The sequence below is a fragment of the Acanthochromis polyacanthus genome, chromosome 20, assembly GCF_021347895.1.
Source record: "Acanthochromis polyacanthus isolate Apoly-LR-REF ecotype Palm Island chromosome 20, KAUST_Apoly_ChrSc, whole genome shotgun sequence".
Classification (NCBI taxonomy): domain Eukaryota; kingdom Metazoa; phylum Chordata; class Actinopteri; family Pomacentridae; genus Acanthochromis; species Acanthochromis polyacanthus.
The window spans coordinates 6822479-6843908 of record NC_067132.1 but is presented as its reverse complement, the minus strand read 5'-3'; the positions used below and the strand labels follow the sequence as shown (position 1 = coordinate 6843908).

Here is a 21430-nt window from a genome sequence, read left to right as displayed (position 1 = left end):
ATGATGTGCAGTATATTAAGACAAGTGGAGTGAGTCAGCTGATGACAACTACCACACTTTAGTCCATAATGGCCAAGCTTCCACATTTGTTTCTGTCGTTGCTTTTATCTGATGATGTTCAGTCTGATGTGATGAAGTCCAAATAACGCAGCAAACAGCAGCAGACCTAATGTCAGAGTGAGCAGAAGTCCAGAAATCAGACAAAGGCATGCTGTAAAGAGAGAAACCGAGTCTCGCAGGAATAAACAGAGTTACAGTGAGTAGGCTCTTAAATGAAGCCATGTTCACCAGGTTCTCTACAGCTGTGACACATATCAGATTTCTGCCCTAATTAGAGGATCGAGTTGATCTCCTGAGTCACTCATTGTTTACAGTGTAGAAAATGAAGGCCTTGTTCATTCTTGTGTTATTTAGGGCAGTTTTTTTCTTTTGTATATAGTCACCAGGGTTTTTCCAAGCTTTCTGAGGGCTCAGCTGCTGAGTTTTGAGGCAGTGGGGTCCTGTTTTGACACCGTCTTCCTGAGCTTTTCACCTGTGAGCCTTCATTTTCTCCCTGCTTTCATGAATTTATGTCCGCTGTGGCAGCAAAAGATGTTACAGGATCCTTCACAGTCTCCTGCAGGTTAAACTGGGTTGAACAAACACTTGCAGTGCTTCTTAAATCACTATAATCAGACTAAAAAAACCCTTGCAAGCAGGGCAACATTAAGACTACAAAGAAATTTCTCCAACCTTCTATTCAAAAACAATCTCTGAACATGTATAGTTTGCAGATGTGCTGTATCATGACGAGTGATCACTTCACAAGGGCCAGCTCAGTTCAGCACAGATTAGAAGGAACTAGTCTGCATTTATATTCACAATCTTCAGTTTTTAAGTTTAACCATCCATCTTAAGCCCCTAGTCATTTTCAGTAACTTAAAATACTCTGGTTTTGAGTCTAAACTGTGCCGTTCTGAAGTTGATGGGGATACTTTTGAGTTTTGACCAGGCGTAAACTAACCGTGACGTCACCCGTTGGTTTAAACGCCGAGAAAATGAAGCCCGGATTTTGCTACTTCCTGGTCGCCATTTTGGATTTTTTGAAGCCAGTGATGTAAAAAGCGTCATCAAACAGACTGGACCGGGAGAGCAACTCGGGGCAGGACCAGTCAATGGGACTGTCAATCAAGTATAGCCACACCCCCTGGCTCCACCAACTTTAACGATTTATTTAAAATTCAGTATTGATTTATTTTAAGATCGGCCACCTGATCTCTCATTTTGACCATGAAAACTAACGGGAAAAAAATCCTGAGCTGTAGAAAATCAGTCTATCAAATTTTATTGTTTCCAAAAGTGAATTGGGGTCTATGGAGCAAAAGCTTTTTGGAGCCAACCCTAGCGGACGGCGTAATATTGCAAGTTTTTGACACTTCCGGGTGGGCTTCAATTTTGGAGCCAGATGCTACATCCATCTTTATATGCAGTCTATGGTTTTGACAGTTAAAACTGAGTAATGTAGGCCAACTAGCTGGCCTGACTTGACTCCATGTCTTCTTCTGCAGTAACCGTCCACCTCCCAGACAGATGAAGACAATGAAGACAAACATTAAATCCGTCTGTCACAGATTACACTCAAAGCCTTCCACCTCAGCTGTCTTTGCTTGTTCACTCCTGTCCTTTCGCTTTCCTTTTTGCTTCTTCCTCTTTATTCACAGGTTCATTTTAAGGCCATTATTAGCATGATGTGATTTTCCAAAGCAGCTGTAAACCTGAATTTAGATCAAATAAACACATAAGAAGAGGTGCATAAACATTACCTATCAGATCTTCTGCTTTTAATCTTGTTGTTGCTTCTCCTCCATGCTCCTTTTCTGTCCACCCACTCACCTCTAAATCTGCTGATCAATATTTCCCATGCTGACTTCCAAACAGGGGCATTGAAGGCCTTTGTTGTTGCTCTTTCTTTGGGCATCATTCTTCATGCAAAGTGAAGTTTTGGTGTCAAGTCTGCAGCGCATGTAAATTTGTGCTGTTAGAGGCTGTTAGCGAAATAGCACCTTATGTCTTTATTTGGTCCCTGTCTTGTTTGATCCCTGTGGTGGTGAGGCCTGCGAGGGAAATCAGTTATTACTGTAAATCAGTAGGCCTGTTAGGTGACAGGATCATTTAGTGGGTAATTACAGTTTAATTTGGACAGCACTGATGCTTTTTTGCTATTTTTTTTCTCTATTTGGGTCTTGAGAGGTTACCTCCTAATAGTGATCATATCACGCTGTCCCTAAACTCCTAGTTCCCCTCACAGACAGCCGTAGATCAGATGTGATCTCATCTCATCCAGGTCCTCTTCAATCATCACACAAGTGGCTAAATGAGTTTTAATCTTCTGGAAAAATCAGGCAACTCATTGAGAATAATGAGGAGATAACGATGTTACATTTCTTCATGAATAATCTATAAAATACAAGTGTATTCTGTCAAAGGCCCAGCTGTTGGTGAAAATTTAAAATCAGTGTTGTCTACGTAAAACATTTCTTATGCACGCATTAATAATGTATTGTAAGTTTCAGATCAGTACTTATCAGCCCAGACCAAGTTGTCTCCTGTTCTTAACCTTCCTCATGCCGAAGTATTAGAAGAAGACACTGAACCCAAGGTTCTCCTCAGTGTAAAAAATACATGAGAAGCTGTAAAATATTTTGTGGAGCACCAGTTAAAAGGTGCTATGAAGTGCAGACCTTTCACTGCTAGTGAATGTCAGCACGTTGTCTCTTTCCATCAAGTACAGTTTTATCACAAAGTGTGACTGTGTGCATGCAGTGGAGTAAATGGAGCTTGTTACTTCCTGCTTCTATTACTTCTATTGTTTCTCCTGAAGGAGAAAACACAGATTGGAAGCTTTTGTGCTTCTATAGTCCACCTGTATCTGGATGGAGCTACCACAAACAGCCATTGTGTCCATCCCTGGTCCAACCCGGTCTCACAAGGATTCGTGAAACTGTCACGTAAATTAATCTATGGTTTCGTGCGCACCAACACGATTTTCTCATGTTTTTCGTGGTGCACACAACGAAATTCAAACCAATGTATTTCAAGCGGAGGATATTTCGTGCCACTCAGAACATATTTAAAACTACTGCAACTACGGGTTTGATTTTATTTTCATATCTGAATCTTAATCACACCTGAATATAATGTTTAATTAATCAAATATTCCTCGTGTGTCATATTTCTCCTCGGTCAGATTTAAGCGAGTTAGGGCATTTTGAATGGGTATATTGTTTGCGAATCCAACGCTATATTTTGCATTACATCATCCCATATTTATAATGCAATGCAGGGGTCAGCAATTAGATGTGGCTTCGGGCCAAAATTTGTGTAAACAATCCAGGGGTGGATTGAACATTATGTCATTCGGTCGTTTGTCCACCACATAGTGGGTGGAAAGAAGCATATATAAGTGTAAGCAATTTAGATTCTGACTCTGTTGAATTGCAGAGGTGGGCTGGTCTGGTCCAAAAAGTCCCTGGTCGAATTTGACTCCCAATCCGGCCCTGAAACAATCGAACAGCGGACCAACCTGCGGGGGGTGCGCTCCGATGCCGCGAGCGGGAGGGGAGGGGGTGATACTGCGAGCAGCGGAGCTTCTACAGCTGATCGCCGCTGCTTGGGACACACGTCTCTGATCACAGATGTATTAAAAATGACTCCCGAGACACACACGTTTTGCACACACTGTTGCTCAGTGAAATCTGGCTGGTACAACTGTGTCCGACCAGTAGCGTTTTTTAAAAAAATAAAAAAACAATGCAGGAACTGACTGGAATATTTTTTCATATGCAGTGCAATGCAATTTCCTAATATAATACCGGCTAACACATTCTTCTGAACAACAACATAACAACGTGCAGCACTTCCATAAGCTCCCAATCAAAATTTCTTCATTTCATCAGCAGACTCTATTATACTGGAGATTAATTTACAAGCATAATTTCAGTCCCCATATGACCCCACTTTGGAACTGTAGATATGTTCTACATCAACACAAATCTATATTTCAACAAAATTGGTTTGATAAAGGAATCTGGTCTGTGATGCATTTACTGGACTGCTCTGGAAAAATGCTAACTTTTGAAAATTTCAGTACCAAATTTAATATAACTGACAAACGCCAATATAACCAAGTAATTAAAGCAATACCTCAGGCAGTCTTGTTAATGGGATCAGACTTGCATAAAAACAAAATTCAGGCAAATCTCCCATCACTCATGCTGAATGGTTACTGGCTAAATGATTCCAAACTTACCAACTTTGTTCTTAGAAATATATTCAATAAAGTAATGTTCCCAAATCCATCATCGAGAAACTCAATTCTAAATTTTTTCTCCAAAAAAGATGCTCAAATTTTAAGATCTAAATTCTTAAAGTTTCCTATTGCGCCTAAAATGAAAGAAAATCATTTCAAAATTATGAATAGAATTTATCCCTCAGCTGATTTTTTTTTTAAGCAAATGATTTGGTTTTGAGAATAATAACTGCTCCTTTTGTAATGAACACACTGAAACTACAGATCACTTATTCTATGAATGTATGTATTCTGAAGCCTTCTGGGATGAATTACATCACTGGTTATCTAACTATGTACCAATTCCTGCTTTTAAATGTGAAAATATTTTGTATGGATTTGTAATTAATAACTTTTTGCTAGACATGTTAGGGAATGTCATTGTAATATTAGGGACATTTTTCATACACAAATGCAGATTTCTAAAATGTAAACCTATTTTTAATATGTTTCATAAAGAAATGTCTCTATTCTTCTCATCACTGAAACATATGAAAAAACAGACTGCTGTAAAACTTTTTAACATGATTGAAGATATCAAACTCATGGACAACCCCTAACTCATTGGACATTCATGTGGACAGACTCCTGTTTCAATTTTTTAAAAAACAAAACAAAAAAACAAAACATGCAGCACTTCCGGCACCTTTCTTCTTCGGTGGTGTCTGTGTAAAACAATGTCCAACATGCAAACAGCACAAAATGCAGGTGTAAATCAATGGGGTGCTGAATGCTCTGGGAGCAAGTCTGCAGTGAAAACACCTTTGAAGGGGTCAAGGGTCACTAAATCAAGGTTCAAAGGTTCACTATATTGTCATATCATTCCACATTTGCACATGAAACAATACGAAATTTGACCCTGGTCCCGGTTTCAGCCATCACAAAAATATAAAAACACTCTCATAAAGACAATATAAATATAAAGAGACACACTAATATATACAAATCTGCAACAGAGATATATGTGCAGTGAACCAACAGTTTGTCCAATATTTAGTAGGTAAATGAATAAAGAGCCTAATGCAGTAGTGCAGTGTGTGTATGAATGTGCGTACCTGTTTGCGTCTGAGCATGTATGTGTGCATGTGTGTGTGCGTGTGTATGCATGTGTGTATGCTTGTGTGTGTATGTGGGGATGTGTGCATGCATGTGTATTTGCGGGGGAGAGGTGGTGATGATATGAAAACAGAGTCTACAGAGACCTGTTCGGTAGCCTGACAGCTTCGGGGAAGAAGACTTCAAATGAAGGAGACATTTTGTGCAACATATCAAGTATCATAAAAGTCATTCCCAGTGGAATTCAAGTCTAATATTGTGTGGGACTATTTAGAGCAGTCACATGAAGCACTGTATCTGTTTTCAAGGGTCTAGCCCCATGGGAACCCGCTTTTTTCAGCAGTGAGGCCTACTAGTAGTGATGAAGCCTGAGGCCTTCAAACATTTAAAAAAACATTCCTGCTCGGTCATTTTTGGGTCTAGTGACACCAAATCGGACACACTCCTAGTAGACCACCCCCTGACCTTGCATATTTTTTTCAGAGAGTTAGCTCAAAAGAGGCCCGAACACAGCCCGGTTTTTCACTCGATGATTAACCCTTAATGTCCAAATGCTTCAAAATGGGCTAAAAAGGTCAAAATCTCACACATTCCTTAACCAATTCGGACCAAACTGCACAGGTTCTATATATAGAGGCTAATGTGAATGCTCATGCACGTTTCAGACATCCAGGGGCCCTGAAGAAGGAATGAGGGCCAAAAAAACACGTTTTTTCATAAATGCCCCTCTTTTGCTCTCATTTCTCTTCTGTAACACTCAGAGAGCTGAAACCTGGGATCTGGTTCCTCTGAAACATCTAAAATCTAAATCCAGTGGAACTGTTTTGCTAGCCCCTCCCAAACCGGAAGTAGCTCCAGGAACGACCTAGAGACTTGTGCTTCAAATCAATTGTTCAACAAGGTCACCTAAATCACCCCTAAAAGTTTCAGCTCATTTGATGCAAAAATTACCAATTTATGGTGCTTCAAGCTGCTGTCCGGAGTTTCCGTTTGTTTTCAATTTATGTATCATTTTTCAACAAAGCTTAAATGTGTTGGTCTAGTTCGATACTATAATATAAAGTTAGTATAACGTGATATGAAAATTTATTCCTGAGCTCCGCCTTCCTCTCATAGACCCCCATGTTATTCCAAAAAGCACCGGTCGCTGCCGACCAATCAAGTTCGAGCTTCAGCTTTGTCATGCTGTCAATCAACGGTTACGCGCACAGCAAGCAAGCCCATGCAGAGGTGGGCGAGCTACGCACTACACAACCGCGCGCACATTTGTTTTGCTTGTGGAGGAGAGAGCATCAGGGATCAGCACCTTCCAGAAAAGTTACCAATCCCACGGCTTGTCAGGCCAAGACATTGCAGGACGTTTTTTGGCTTGGGGTGCTCACGTTGCTCCCCGACCACGGCCTCCATAGCCCGCCTGACGGCTTCGTTTAGATGCCCGACCTCTGGAGGAAGATGTTGGGGCGTCTGAGACATACTCTTCGTCAGAGGAGTCATGCAATTCTGAACTCTAGATAGAAATAAATAAACAATGTAACACATACACGCGTAAATGCACTAAGTTTGATAAACAACGTCATCGAGAGGGATACACGAGTGTAATCACATATTGAAACTTTACCCGTTCGTCCTAGCAGATTCATGTTATTTTGATATTAGGACAAGTTAGACTCAATACAGCATTCTAACGTAATTCCTTTATTATTTACTGAATGTACTAAATGTAGAAGAGTGGAAAACAGCAAAACAGGCGAGATGCTGCAGCACTCTGGGCACTCCTGTCAGGTACTGCGCGCGTGCACAAATAAAGGGGCGAAATCAGATGGAGGGAGGGTGGGACCAACAGCGTTTTGGGAGACGCTGCGATTCAAACTCCGGACAGCAGCTTTCAGTGTCCAAAAATGTGACATTTTGACCCTGCGCCAGGGGACACAGGAAGGTCATAGAGACACCAAACCACCACAGTTCAGCTCCAAATATAGCCTAGTATAACATACTAAAAGATCAGCCCCAGGGTCCCAGTAGAAAAATCTGACCAAATTTTCATGTTGGAAAATCAGGTCTTGTCAGACTGTTAAACCCTGAGAGCCTTCTTCCAGTGGAATTAGACCCTCACCCTCATTTTTTACCCGAACGGGACGGAATCTTAACCACAAGTACTCGGGCCCCTGGTGAGTCGGTATATACAATTTCAGCCTCCTAGGTCAACAGGGTGCCAGATGGTACCATGTTGAAGTTTGGAGAATGGAGAACACACCTACTCAGTCAAATGTTCGGTACCATCTGGCCCAGGGTCAAATTTCGTAATTTCAATCGATGAGGTGAGCAATGCACCTGCATTGCTCACCTCACTTGTTAAGCCGCTGGGTATAACCCTGAACCTTCAGGGTTATACCCAGCGGCTTAACAAGTGAGATGGTCCCTGAGGCCAAAGACTACTTGAAGTGACTGCTGAACAAGGCACTTTTATTTTTCTATAATATCAAAGCGATTAGTCACTATTGGGGACTAGTGGCTCCATGTCCTTTACTACTGAGTAGCACATGCTCCTGTTTTCTTTTGTCAGATTTTTTCCATATAATACAGTTACACAGTTTGCCCTAGGGTTAAGGTTAAAATAGAATTTAGGAAAATCTAACCAACACTACCTGTTTTTCTGCCATAGTTAATATTGTAGCCTGCAGTATCTTGTCTAGCATCTGTATTAGTGTGGCAGGAGAACTTGGCATCTTCTCCACTTGACTATGTGTTCCTGATATACAGTGCGTGTAGAGAAATATTCATCTCTGCTTGTGATTGGGTCGCTGTGGAGGCCATCTGAATACAATCAACTCACTAACATGTTCAAGAAACCAGACAGAGATGATATTAGCTGTGTGGCATGCAGTGTTATCCTGCTGGAGGCAGTCATTACGCTGAGGCCATAAAGGGATGAGCAGCGATACTCAGGGAGGCTGTGGTGTTTAAATGGTTCTCAGTTGGTGCTAAAGGACCCAGAATGGGCCTCACACCATTACACCACCATCCTGGGCAAGATGGACGAGGCAAGAAGGAGCCATTCATGTTTTGCATCAAATTTTGAACCAAGTAGTGGGGCGGCATGGCTCAGTGGGTAGAGTGACCGTCTTGTAACTGGAAGGTTGCCGGTTCGATCCTCGGCCCGTTGAGCTCATGTCGAGGTGTCTCTGAGCAAGACACCGAATTCCTGGTGGGTCGCGGTTAGCGCCTTGCATGGCAGCTTCCGCCATCATTGTGTGAATGGGTGAATATGACGTATCATGTAAAGCGCTTTGGATGAAAGCGCTATATAAATACAACCATTTAGTATCTCAAAAAGACTCATCAGTTTCCTGTTCTTAGCTGAGAGGAGTGGCAGTTGGTGTGGTCTTCTGCTTTAGTGCTCAATGTGTTGCATGTTCAGAAATGCTGATCTGCATGTTAAAGTTCCCTCTGTATGTGGAATCTAGTTGTGCCATTCTTCTCTGACCGCTACCAACAACAGATACGACTGCCATTCACTGGATTTCTCTGCGTTTACAGACCATTCTCTGTAAACCAAAGATGGGTTTCCTTGAAAATAACAGCAGATCTGCAGGTGATGACTTTTAAATGAAATCACTTTTAAATGAAATCACCTTTCCTGTCCATTCTGATGCTGGGTTTAAACTTCATCCATGGGCTCTCTGTCTCATGGTTGGCTGATAAGCACTTAACAGGTGAAGCTAATGCAGTGAGAGTGTGACCCAGTGCTGGGTTAACCTGGCAATAGCCAGATTAATAATTGTGTAGTACTTGATAGTACTCCACAATATCAATCTGGGACCACTCCATGTAAATCCGTTCGGAGGAAAGAGGCACGGATTGGACAATGCAACAGTATGTCCTGCCTCTGACAGGTTTGTTTTTAGCCAATCGCGGGATCTTCACAACGAGCGGAGCCAATTGGTAGATTAAACTCTTACCAAAACCCGTAGGTAAAAAAGCACAAACATCTTTACCATCCAGAAATGCGCAAAGCGCCTCTCGTTGTTCTTCCTTCAAAGAAGCGATAGGAGATTCAGCTAAAACTGACTTAATAGCAGCATCTACACGATTGTTGTCCTCCGTTGCCATGTTTGTTTTGATCTACTGGCGCTTGGTGTCGTCTTCACACCCGGATATCCCGCCCCACACACGAATACTGCTGCGTGATTGGCCCGTGCCAACTTGGCTCTGTACGAACAGTGAATGCGGGAGCGGAGCAAGATGGTTTCTTGAGAGATTTGTGAACTCACAAATATCACGAGAAATCAACTTGCTGGCAAGGTTAGTGCTGGGTAGCAGTGGGCCTGGAGTCACTTCTGAGTGCCTCCATCTGGAAGGTGTTGTTGTGGGACCAAATAACTGGTCTGACCAACCTGCGTCCATTAACTATTCTATGAGTTCTATTCCTGTATTTTGATGACAACTGTTATTAAAATCACCTTTTTTCTATCTTTCTTTCTAGAAAAATCAGACAAGATGGAGAAAAGTGAGAAGAAGGATGAGAAACATGAGGACAGTGTGAAGAGGGTGGACCTGTTCGACCCTCTGGATAAACCTGAGCAGAAGAGTGTGAAGGTTGAATATGTCAGCAGTGAGATTCCAGACAAGTTGGAGAAGGATGTGGAAAAAGAGAAGGAGAAACAGAAGGATAAGGAGACAGAAAAGGCTAAAGAGCAGAAAGGGGTAGATAAAATAAAGGAGACAGAGAAGCAGGTAGAAAAGGTGGATGGCAAAAAGAAGGAAGCAGAAAAGATGAAAGAGAAGGAGACAGAGAAAGTGGAATCAGTGCAGCAGAAGGAAGACAAAGAGGTTAAAATGCACAAGGCAGAAGAATCTCCAGACAAACCAGATACGACAAATAAAATGGACAAGACAGATAAAGTCGAGAAAACAGAGCTGACAGACAAAGTAGAGAAAGTGGAGAAAGCAGAGAATGTGGAAAAGATGGACAAAACTGAGACGCCCAAATCTGAAGCAAAAGTGGAGAACAAAGCCCCTGAGAAGATGGAGAAATCAGAGATGAAGGATGACAAAGAGCAGCACATCAACAAAGCTGAGAAGACCCCAGAGCCACAGCCGACACCCGTCAAGCTCGATACCGGTTCTGAGAAGTTGGAGAAGGATGACACAGAGACGAAGTCGACAGCTGAGCTGCAGGACACCAAGAAAGAACAGGCCGACACCGACAAAGCCAAGAAGATGGAGAAAGAGGAAGAGGCTGGGAAGCCATCTGAGAAGCCTGCAGTAAAACCAGCGCAGAAGAATGAAAAGGACGAGAAGCAGGATAAAGTGCAGGTGGAAATAAAGACTGTCGAGAAGAAAGATGACAAGAAGGACAAGGCAACAAAAGCAGATGGAGGAGAGAAGGCCAAGAAACCTGCAAAACCTGCAACTAATGGAAGCAGCTCCACACCAAGCAAAGACCTGGCTGACAAGAAAACCAAGGTAAGACTAATTAGAAGGATGAGATTTTTCTGCTCACTAACCTGCTGTTCTGTTAGATGAACTAAAAACAGACGTGGCTCCAGAGCTTCTGTGTTGGTGTCACATGTTTGTTGGTACATTAAGCTGATCTCAGTGGTTTAATAGAAGGTATTACAGCTTAGACCAACTTTAATATCAAGGTGGGATAAAGGTTTCAGTTTTCTTTAAGGGCAAGCTGTGTATTTTAATGTTTAGAAGATACTCTGCCCCAGACACGGATTTGCGTGAGCTTCCTTAGATTGTCCAAATTCAACACCTCACACAACGTTTCTCCCAGTATGCTAAACCTTTATCAGGGGAGTATCTGCCTTTGTCTTTACAAATGTAAATTCCAGTGGTGGGCAAGTTATTTGATTTTTTTTTCATGTGACTTGTAGAGAAAGAAATATAACTTTGCTCATGAGGTACCTTTTGATATACAGGCTCTGGAATGACTGCAGCCCAAATCAGCTTAAACAAATACTGCACAGAACAGACAACCTAACCAGCAACTACTGGGTTTTCTACAAGTCAGTAATAGTGCTTGAAGAACCCAGGAAGTCCTTTTAAAACACAGATTCAGAATCTTACAGAAGAACTTCTCTTCCCCTATGGATGTAGCTTATAATCTTCACTAAAGGAGAACCTGCTTCCTTTGGGTTTTTTATGTTAATCAACATACAGGCATGGCATCTGCATAGAACATACAATAAATGATTCAGCCAAATACCATAAAGCAACAGTCTTGTTTCCAACACACTTAGAATTTGAAAAAGCTTCCCTTGTTTCACAAAATAGTTTTTTGGCTTTTTCAAATGCTTATTACCATATCAAAGATGTTCACCATGCATGCTGCTAATGCTTCTGGCACTGCTTGGGTAAGGCTTACATTATTTGGACGCTACAGCTAACAGCTCCCCCTAGCTGTCAACAGACCCAATTCTAGCTGTTATTTTTACTTATTACTTGCTGCTTGTGCTCCTGGACCCTGCTGCAGTTATCATCCATTTCCTTATTTTTATTTTCCCCTTTTGTTTTGCTTCCCTTCCATCCATCCTGTGTGTGTTGGTCTGGTGTCGCAGCCTGTTGCCAGGGCAGCCAAACCGAGCACCACTGCCAAAACGCGTCCAAGCACGGCGACTGCTGGTGGTTCAGCGGCAGCAACCACTAAACGCCCCACGTCTTCCTCCACCCTCACCTCAGACAAAAAAACAGCCACAGCCAAGGCTCCATCCACTGCTGCTGCTGGGCCTAAGCAGCCCTCCACCACCTCCACCAGCCGCCTCTCATCCTCCACCACCACCGCTACACGTGACGTTAAGCCCAAGGTAAGTGTCAGAGGCAGCTGAATGCTCAGTTCTACAGAGCAGCACACCTGAATCCATGGATGGTTTCACTCTCATGATGCTTCCTAAAACCTCTCAAACACAACAGATCAGAAGGTCAGATTAAATGACATCAGACTGCAGGGCCACCATAAAGAGGACAGCTGGTGAGTTTGAATCAAAACTAAAATGTCTAACTTCTTGTGTCTTTTATTAGAGGGGCTAAAAGCATGATTTAGACATGGAGTGATCACAAACAGCTGGCTCCCCTTTGGTCTCATGAGCAGACTCGCAGTGATGGATTAAACAATCTGAGTAGTCAGAGCTTACAGCTTTAGGTAGGTCCAGGCTGGAGATGCAAGCAACCAGAAGCTGTTCTCCTCTAGAAGGGAAACACACTGAAGAAGACAGAAACCAGCAGCTGGCTTTAGTATGAATGAACAGTAGTGTCTAACACGGGTTGTTTTTGAACATGAATGTGCAGCGGTCAGCTCACCTGTCAACAAGTAGGATGTTCAATTTATATCTGCTTTTCTTTGTGTCCATGTTGGCTTCAGAAATCTAATTAGAAATACTTTTTCACAGTGAAATGTCTGATATCCACATTTTCAAGATTTTTGGGAAATTTTGTGAACATTTTTTGGAGGAAAGAAAGGAATGCTAAAAAAATGTTTCTTAAGAACATTGACAAAAAAAATCAACCAAAATCCAATGAAATTTGCTGTATTTTGCTCGATTTTTTTGTGAATGCTTTTAAAGAAAATATTCGAGATTTTACTGATTTACACACGTGGACAAAATTGTTGGTACCCCTCAGTTAAAGAAGGAAAAACCCACAATTCTCACTGAAATCACTTGAAACTCACAAAAGTAACAATAAAAAAAATTTATTGAAAATTAAATAATCAAAATCAGCCATCACTTTTGAATTGTTGATTAACATAATTATTTTAAAAAACAAACTAATGAAATAGGGCTGGACAAAAATGATGGTACCCATAACTTAATATTTTGTTGCACAACCTTTTGAGGCAATCACTGCAATTAAACGATTTCTGTATTTGTCAATGAGCGTTCTGCAGCTGTCAACAGGTATTTTGGCCCACTCCTCATGAGCAAACAGCTCCAGTTGTCTCAGGTTTGATGGGTGTCTTCTCCAAATGGCATGTTTCAGCTCCTTCCACATATGTTCAATGGGATTCAGATCTGGGCTCATAGAAGGCCACTTTAGAATAGTCCAACGCTTTTCTCTCAGCCATTCTTGGGTGTTTTTGGCTGTGTGTTTTGGATCGTTGTCCTGTTGGAAGACCCATGACCTGCGACTGAGACCAAGCTTTCTGACACTAGGCAGCACATTTCTCTCCAGAATGCCTTGATAGTCTTCAGATTTCATCGTACCTTGCACACTTTCAAGACACCCTGTGCCAGATGCAGCAAAGCAGCCCCAAAACATTACTGAGCCTCCTCCATGTTTCACCGTAGGGACAGTGTTCTTTTCTTCGTATGCTTGGTTTTTGAGTCTATGAACATAGAGTTGATGTGCCTTACCAAAAAGCTCCAGTTTGGTCTCATCTGTCCAAAGGACATTCTCCCAGAAGCTTTGTGGCTTGTCAACATGCATTTTTGCAAATTCCAGTCTGGCTTTTTTATGAGTTTTTTTCAGCAGTGGTGTCCTCCTTGGTCGTCTCCCATGAAGTCCACTTTGGCTCAAACAACGACGAATGGTGCGATCTGACACCGATGTACCTTGGCCTTGGAGTTCACCTTTAATTTCTTTGGAGGTTGCTCTGGGCTCTTTGGATACAATTCCAACGATCCGTCTCTTCAATTTGTCATCAATTTTCCTCTTGCGGCCACGTCCAGGGAGGTTGGCTACTGTCCCGTGGGTCTTGAACTTCTGAATAATATGAGCCACTGTTGTCACAGGAACTTCAAGCTGTTTAGAGATGGTCTTATAGCCTTTACCTTTAAGATGTTTGTCTGTCATTTTTTTTCGGATGTCCTGGGACAATTCTCTCCTTCGCTTTCTGTTGTCCATGTTCAGTGTGGTACACACCTTTTCACCAAATAGCAGGGTGACTACTTGTCTCCCTTTAAATAGGCAGACTGACTGATTATGAGTTTGGAAACACCTGTGATGTCAATTAAATGACACACCTGAGTTAATCATGTCACTCTGGTCAAATAGTTTTCAATCTTTTATAGAGGTACCATCATTTTTGTCCAGGCCTGTTTCATTAGTTTGTTTTTTTAAATAATTATGTTAATCAACAATTCAAAAGTAATGGCTGTTTTTGATTATTTAATTTTCAATAAATTTTTATTTATTGTTACTTTTGTGAGTTTCAAGTGATTTCAGTGAGAATTGTGGGTTTTTCCTTCTTTAACTGAGGGGTACCAACAATTTTGTCCACGTGTGTATGTATAATCACTTTAGATATTTTTAGGATTTTTTGGGAAGATTTTTACTCAATTTTTTTGAAAATATTTGCAAGAATTTCCTTGCCAAATTTGGGGGATTTCTTTTTAAATAATAATTTTTAATGGAAACTTTTAAAGAATTATTGGACTTTTCTTCCTGAAGGTTTTGCAAATTTTCAAAAATTTTGGGATTTTTTTTACTGAATTTTTGGAATTTTTTTTCAGACAAGAAGACAATATTTTTCACACTTCACACTCGGCTGCAAACCGCACCAGTGCGTGCTGAAGGTCATGATGTGAAGAAGCCAACAGAACCACATCATCTGCAAAAAGCAGAGATGCGATCCTGAGGTCCCCAAACCAGACACCTTCCTCACTCCGGCTCCGCCTCAAGATCCTGTCCATGAACACCACGAACAGGATCGGAGACAAGGGACAGCCCTGGCGGAGTCCAACACCCACCGGAAACGAGTTTGACTTTGTGCCGAGCATACGGACACAGCTCTCACTTTGGTTACACAGGGACCGAATGGCTCTTATCAACGAGCCCAGTGCCCCATACTCCCGCAGTGCCTCACAAAGAAACCCTCGGGGGACACGGTCGTAGGCCTTCTCCAGATCTACAAAACACATGTAGACTGGTAGGTCGAACTCCCATGACCCCCTCAGCAGCTCCGCAAGAGTAAAGAGCTGGTCCACTGTTCCGTGACCGGGACGGAATTTGCATTGCTCCTCCTGAATCCCAGGTTCGACAATCAGTTGGAGCCTCCTTTCCAGCACCCTAGAGTAGCCTTTCCCGGGGAGGCTGAGAAGTGTGATACCCCTGTAGTTGGCGCACACTCTCCGGTCCCCCTTTTTGAAAATGGGGACCACCACCCCAGTCTGCCACTCTGCAAGTACCGTACCCAATGTCCATGCGACATTGTATAGACATGTCACCCAAGACAGTCCAACAATGTCCAGAGCCTTCAGCATCTCAGGGTGACTCTCATCCACACCTGGTGCCTTGCCACCAAGGAGCTTCTTAACTACCTCGGCGACCTCTGCCACAGATATGGACGAAGATCCCCCCAAGTCTTCAGGCTCTGCCTCCCTCACAGAGGACGTGTTTGTCGGGTTCAGGAGTTCCTCAAAGATCTCCTTCCACCACCCGACAATATCCTCAGTACGGGTCAACAGTTCTCTGCCCCGACTGTACACAGCCTGAGCAAATCCCTGCCTTCCCTTCCTGAGGCGCCGGATGGTTTGCCAGAACTTCCTTGAAGCCAACCGAAAGTCCAGATAATCAGTTGTGCTTTTCAAGCAAACTTCAATCTGAAACATATCAGCAACATATATTGTTTCTTACAACCTGTCACACCAAGCTAGATAAACTGCACTACTGCAGCAGATATATTATTGAAGTGTGCTTACGGGACGTGTCTGCATACACTACTCACAAAAAGTTACTCAACTTTCAAGTGAAATTTATGGAAATTGTAAAAATTAATACTATGGTGATATTAAATCATGAAAGTAGGGCATTTAAGTAGAAACATGCAATAGTGATTTCCTCATCTCAAAAAATGTATTAAAACAAAAGATAACAGCAGTGAAGGGTATATCACAATAAAAATGTCTCATGACAGTTTGGACAGAACAACAGCCTTCAGCTGAAATCCAGTACAGTTGTGTCCCACCAGTAGCGTGATGACGGATGTTCCCAGACAACAGCTGACCTCTGTCTCGTAATTAAGATCATCTATAAAGGTAAATATAGATACTATCATCAATTTATTGCGGTTGTTTAACCGCTATGTAATGGATGCAAACGTATTTGAGGCAAAGTAGCTAAGCTAAGCTAACGCTAACACGTTCAGTGTTAAGAATCAGAACATCTCTGACAGTTACCTGTCTTCTCAAACATAATCACATTTACTCGTAACTACGATAAGTAGCTACTTATAGAGATAAGTAGCTACTTATAGAGATAAGTAGCTACTAACAGCCAGATTATTTGTGTCTGGGTCGCATTGCAGGCTGGAAAACTCAGGAACAGCACCTCCATGTTTACGCTGCGCCACCTTCGCGAAACGGGTACGCATGCAGTGACGTACTGACGTCTTGCGGTGATACAACGATGCTGCCGCAACTCGGCTCATAGCCAGTGGAAAAGCAAACGGGATTTTCGGCAGCACGAGACTTGAACGAGACCCGCACCAGCCGTCACCTTGAACCAATGGTTCTCATCCGGTTCCCTTGGTGGAAATGAGGCTTAGGTGCACTCTTACGAGCCCCCCCCCCAGACCTGGCTCCAGGGAGAGGCCCCGGTTTCCCTAGTCCGGGCGAGGTAGCGGCTTTCGTCTTCTGTGCTGTCATCAGGGTTTTCAGAATCGCTCTTTGCCTGGTCCCTCCTCTTGGACCAATTTGCCTTGGGAGACCCTACCAGGGGCTATATTGCCCCAGACAACATAGCTCCCAGGATCACAGGGACACTCAAACCCCTCACATGCAGCATGTGTTTTGCAGATAATGAAGTTTTGTGTTTGTAAATCAATAGAATTTTACTATGGCTTTAGGCATACAAGTAGAAATCTGTGAATTAAATCTGTACATTTTGTTCCCCTCTAAAGACTCACCAGCCTTCTGTCCCCCTCTGTCTGAGGCCCCTTTAAATGCAGCCGGGTTGACACAATAACCACTGAATTAGCAGCTTTATTTAGTTCATCAGTGCCCAGGGCAGCAGGGTGACTCAGTTCAGCGTGGCCGATCTGTTTCAGGCTCAGCTGTATGTGGAGCGTGGCATCATGCGAGGGATTACGGTGGGAAGCGTGCTGCTGAATGAAATGTGCAATTGTTGCGTAGGCCCTTTGATTCAATCTGCATCTTACACGCAACATTTTTGACCTGAATTCAAGTGTGAAGTCAGTGAGCAGATGGCAGCAGCCACACACACTGAAGTTGTGTTATGATCCACTTTAAGGCTGCTCTGTGTTTTGTTTCATTTCTGCTGCTGTTTACCTACATCCACCAGTCTTTTCTTTCTCTTCCCAGCTGAAATCTCCCTCTTTCTAAATGTGTCTCTTCACAGGCGACCATAGAGAAGCGGCCCCTGGTGCCAAAGGCCGCCTCAAGTCTACCCGGCTCCACCACTGCCACCAAAAATGGAACCACCGCAGCCAGTAGAACCAGTACATCAGTGCGTACAACCACGTCTACTCGCACCACCACCACTGCTGCAGCCAGAAGGCCTCTGGGTATGGAGCTGTTTTTTTCATTGTATTTATTTCTAGATGAATCACAGGAGTAATGTTCCAGATCACTGAGTATTTTGTAATGCGTTCATTTACACGATGACATTCTGTGTTTCTGTGTTTCAGCCTCGAAGACCGACAGCAAACCCGGAGAGGAGAAGAAGCCCAGCACTCTGAAGACATCTACAGGTATCACACTGCTGCAGGATCTTTGCTTGTTCAATAATGTTTTTTTTGTCCTTATCAGGCTGAGCATTAGAAATCTACTGAGCTCTCTGACAAGCAGTTAGAAAAACAGTGACTGTCTGTTTGCTGTTCTGAGAACACCTTCCATATTCCAGCCAGACTAAACATGTTTTTATAGTAAACACAGCGGAAATGGGAAGATTTTTACCTCCACTTTCATGGATTTGTTTTGTAGAATGTAAAGTTTGATAAATATTAGGAAATACTGAAGGTCACCTTGCCTAAAATTACAAAAGATGTATTAGAAAAGGATTTGTTTTTTGCAGTTTGATTTTAATTTCTTTAAGATAACTTTTCAAATTTGTTCGATAGGTTTTGGGTTAAAAGGGTTAATGCAGTTAATGGAAAATAAAATCTGTGACAATAAGGCTAAAAAATAAGTTTCAACTTCCATCCATCTGTCCATCCATGATCGACACAGCTGAATCCTCATGTGGGTCATGGGGGACCAGAGCCTGTCCCAGCTGACTGAGGGTGAAGGTGTGAAAACCCACACATGTACAGGGAGGACATGGTAACTCTATGCCGAAAGATCCTGGGAGGGCCGGGATGTGAACCAGCGATCTTCTAGCTGTGAGGATAGCTAGAAGATCATTTGTTCATTTACAGTGTAATTATTACAACTTGATATTACAGTTTTCTCTCCAGCGATCATTTGGACAAAGGAAGCTGGTAAAAAGGTATTACAACATGATCCTGTGGTCAGGACCAGTCAGTAAAAATGAAATATTAAAGTAATGCCCAGTCCAGTTTGAATACAGTCAAGATTTTCAATTTGTATTCACATAGTCATGGATATAATCAGTACTAGTACTAGTATAGCACTAGCACTAGTACTAGTATTGTGTACATGCTTACCCTCCTTCTTTGTCCATCTGCTCTGCATATATTTCTGTTCTCTTTCTTCTTCTCTCCTCCTCTCCTGTAATCCTTTCCTAACTTCTTATACCTCCTCTCTCTCTTCCTACCCAGTTCCAGCTTTACTCCTCCTGTTGACAGATTAGTTTACATTTTGGCATGAGAAGAGCTGTCAGCAGCAGAGTGACACTGCAACACACACTGTCCAACCGTGACAATGCTGGGCAGAGTGGGGCTTTCTAGCTGAAAGGCTCTGGAGAGTTAGAAACCTCCACGGCAGCAGCCTGTGGATTACTGTCCCTTACTGTTGACAGGAGTTAGCGGCTCTTGCTGATGCAGCCTGAGGTTGTTTAATCTGCTAGGGTTCACACAGAAAGTCAAATTAGTCTTGAGAAACATGGAGGCGAGGAGGGATTTCCTCAATTAAACATGTCTTAACAGAAGCCGGAGATGCTTGAAAAAGCTCTGAGAGAGGATTGACAGCAGGACGGTGGTTCAGCACGCCTCAGCACTGGAAAGAAAGAGCTGACTGAGAGAATAGCAGAATGTGAAATGACAGATTGGAAATGTTGCTCTGACTCAGTGCAGTGGGCCTTAGGAAGTAAAGGATGCTAAAACCTCTTCACTGATGCACAGAGGAGATTTAAATATATGCATTCGCTGCACTTCAAGTGAATAGTTTGATCTCCAGTGGGCCGGACCAGTAAAATCACAGCATAACAACCTATAAATAACCACAACTCTGCATGTTTCCTTTGTTTTAGTACAAAAATGTTCACAGGAACACAGCATTTAGCCACAGCTATCTGAAACTGAAGGATATAGGATTTTAGTTTATGATCAAATTGATAAAAAAAAGACAAAAAAACAAGACAAAATATGACAAAAATGCGACAAAAACAATGGACAAATGATACAAGCGAGACAAAAAAGACACAAAACGCCAAAAATGAGACAAAAAACAATGAATAAAGCGAAACACAAAATGCCAAAAACTGTAATAACAAGCAGGTCAAAAAATAAACCCGAAACGACAAAAACAAGAAACAGTACGACAAAGACATGAGACAAACGAAAAATAAGATAATAAAAATAAAAATAAGACAAAAAACAAGACTAAAAAAAGCAATAAAATCAAGACACAATATTACAAAATGACAAAAGAACAATGAACAATCTACTATTTTACTTTATGATCAAAGCAACTTGTCATGGTGTAGATATTATTTTAAATTTATAGTTTTACTAATTTACAATCTGCAGTTAATGTCTTCTCTGGAATTTTTACACGTTGAGGGCCGGATCGGACCCTCTGGAGGACCGCTTTTGGCCCGCAGGCTGCATGTTTGACACCCCTGATTTAAACGGTGATGGTAATGTTATTCCCTCAGTTACCTGTAAAAATACCACAGACTTGTTGGTGTATTTTTCAAAATTTGTCAAAGACTGGTGAGAGTTCAGGCATAAACAGCATGAACAGGAGCTGTAGTCCAACACAGCGGTCGTGGATTCGAGTCCGACCCACAGCTCATTGCCCCACTCTTCTCCATGTGTTTCCTTGTCTCTGTCCTGTATTTAAAAAAGGCCCAAAAAAACTTCAGAAAATGAGTTCAACATTACAATATGAAGAGGCCTTTTTGTTTTTTTGTCTTTGACCTGCTTTATCACACTGTTTCACTCCAATGTCTTTCTGGTGTTTGTTTTCACGCTCTTTCTTTGTTTATCTCTCTGGGATGTCATCATCAGACAGTGTTGTTACTTTTTGTGCATGTGAAAGTGACAGTTTATTACTAATTTTAGTTCTAAGTAAGTCCAGTTCACGTTACATTTTTATAAGCATGATCCTAAAAAGGCCCTGAAGTGCATTAAAAACCTCTAACTGCCCCCGGCCCCGATCGCTGCCCCCTCCCTCCATTTCTTTCTCCCTCATGGACCTTACAGACAGATTTGGATAAGACAATGACTTGAACAATATTGGCCATCTCTCTCTCTTACAATGTTTTTTTCTTTTTTAAGCATTTGGGAGTTATAAACACTGTATTGTGGAGACGATTTATTTATGTTTCCTTTCAGCTGCACGTTTGGTTATTTATTCTTTCACATATTGATTATTTCCAAATCTCCTCTGTTGATGCATTTAATACCCTATTTTTTAAGTAATGTATGTCTGTAAGACATTTAAGTTGAATGGGAACCATGTTCAAGGGTATGTCAATTTGCAGTTTGTTCTTCAATGTTAAAAATGTTCTAGTATTGATGTAAGGGTTCACATTACTGTAATTTCTGTTGAGTGGCCTGAAACTTTTGATTTCTTGAGTTAGTTATCAGAAAGTGGATTTATCAGGAGGGTTTGATGGTATTTCACCTCTATGTTCTATGTTCTATACTTTATATTCCAGTTGAACAAATAAGTGGCTTTGTACATTTTTTCTCATGGAAAACAAAATAAAATAAAATAATTGGTCACAAAAAAAGTTTTT

At 42.0% G+C, this 21430-nt stretch overlaps 1 protein-coding gene across 13 annotated transcripts in view; it reads left to right on the top strand.

The window, feature by feature from the left end:
• LOC110954165 (microtubule-associated protein 4) overlaps nucleotides 1-21430 on the top strand; it is a 178409-nt gene that overhangs the window by 139610 nt on the left and 17369 nt on the right. For 12 of the 13 annotated variants that reach the window (XM_051940808.1, XM_051940802.1, XM_051940804.1 and 9 more), the window contains 4 exons: nucleotides 9867-10849; nucleotides 11950-12195; nucleotides 17684-17849; nucleotides 17973-18035. In XM_051940808.1, the coding sequence (XP_051796768.1) occupies nucleotides 9867-10849; nucleotides 11950-12195; nucleotides 17684-17849; nucleotides 17973-18035 (1458 nt within the window). The remainder of the gene's footprint in view (nucleotides 1-9866; nucleotides 10850-11949; nucleotides 12196-17683; nucleotides 17850-17972; nucleotides 18036-21430) is intronic. The other variant, XM_051940809.1, reaches the window with a different exon arrangement.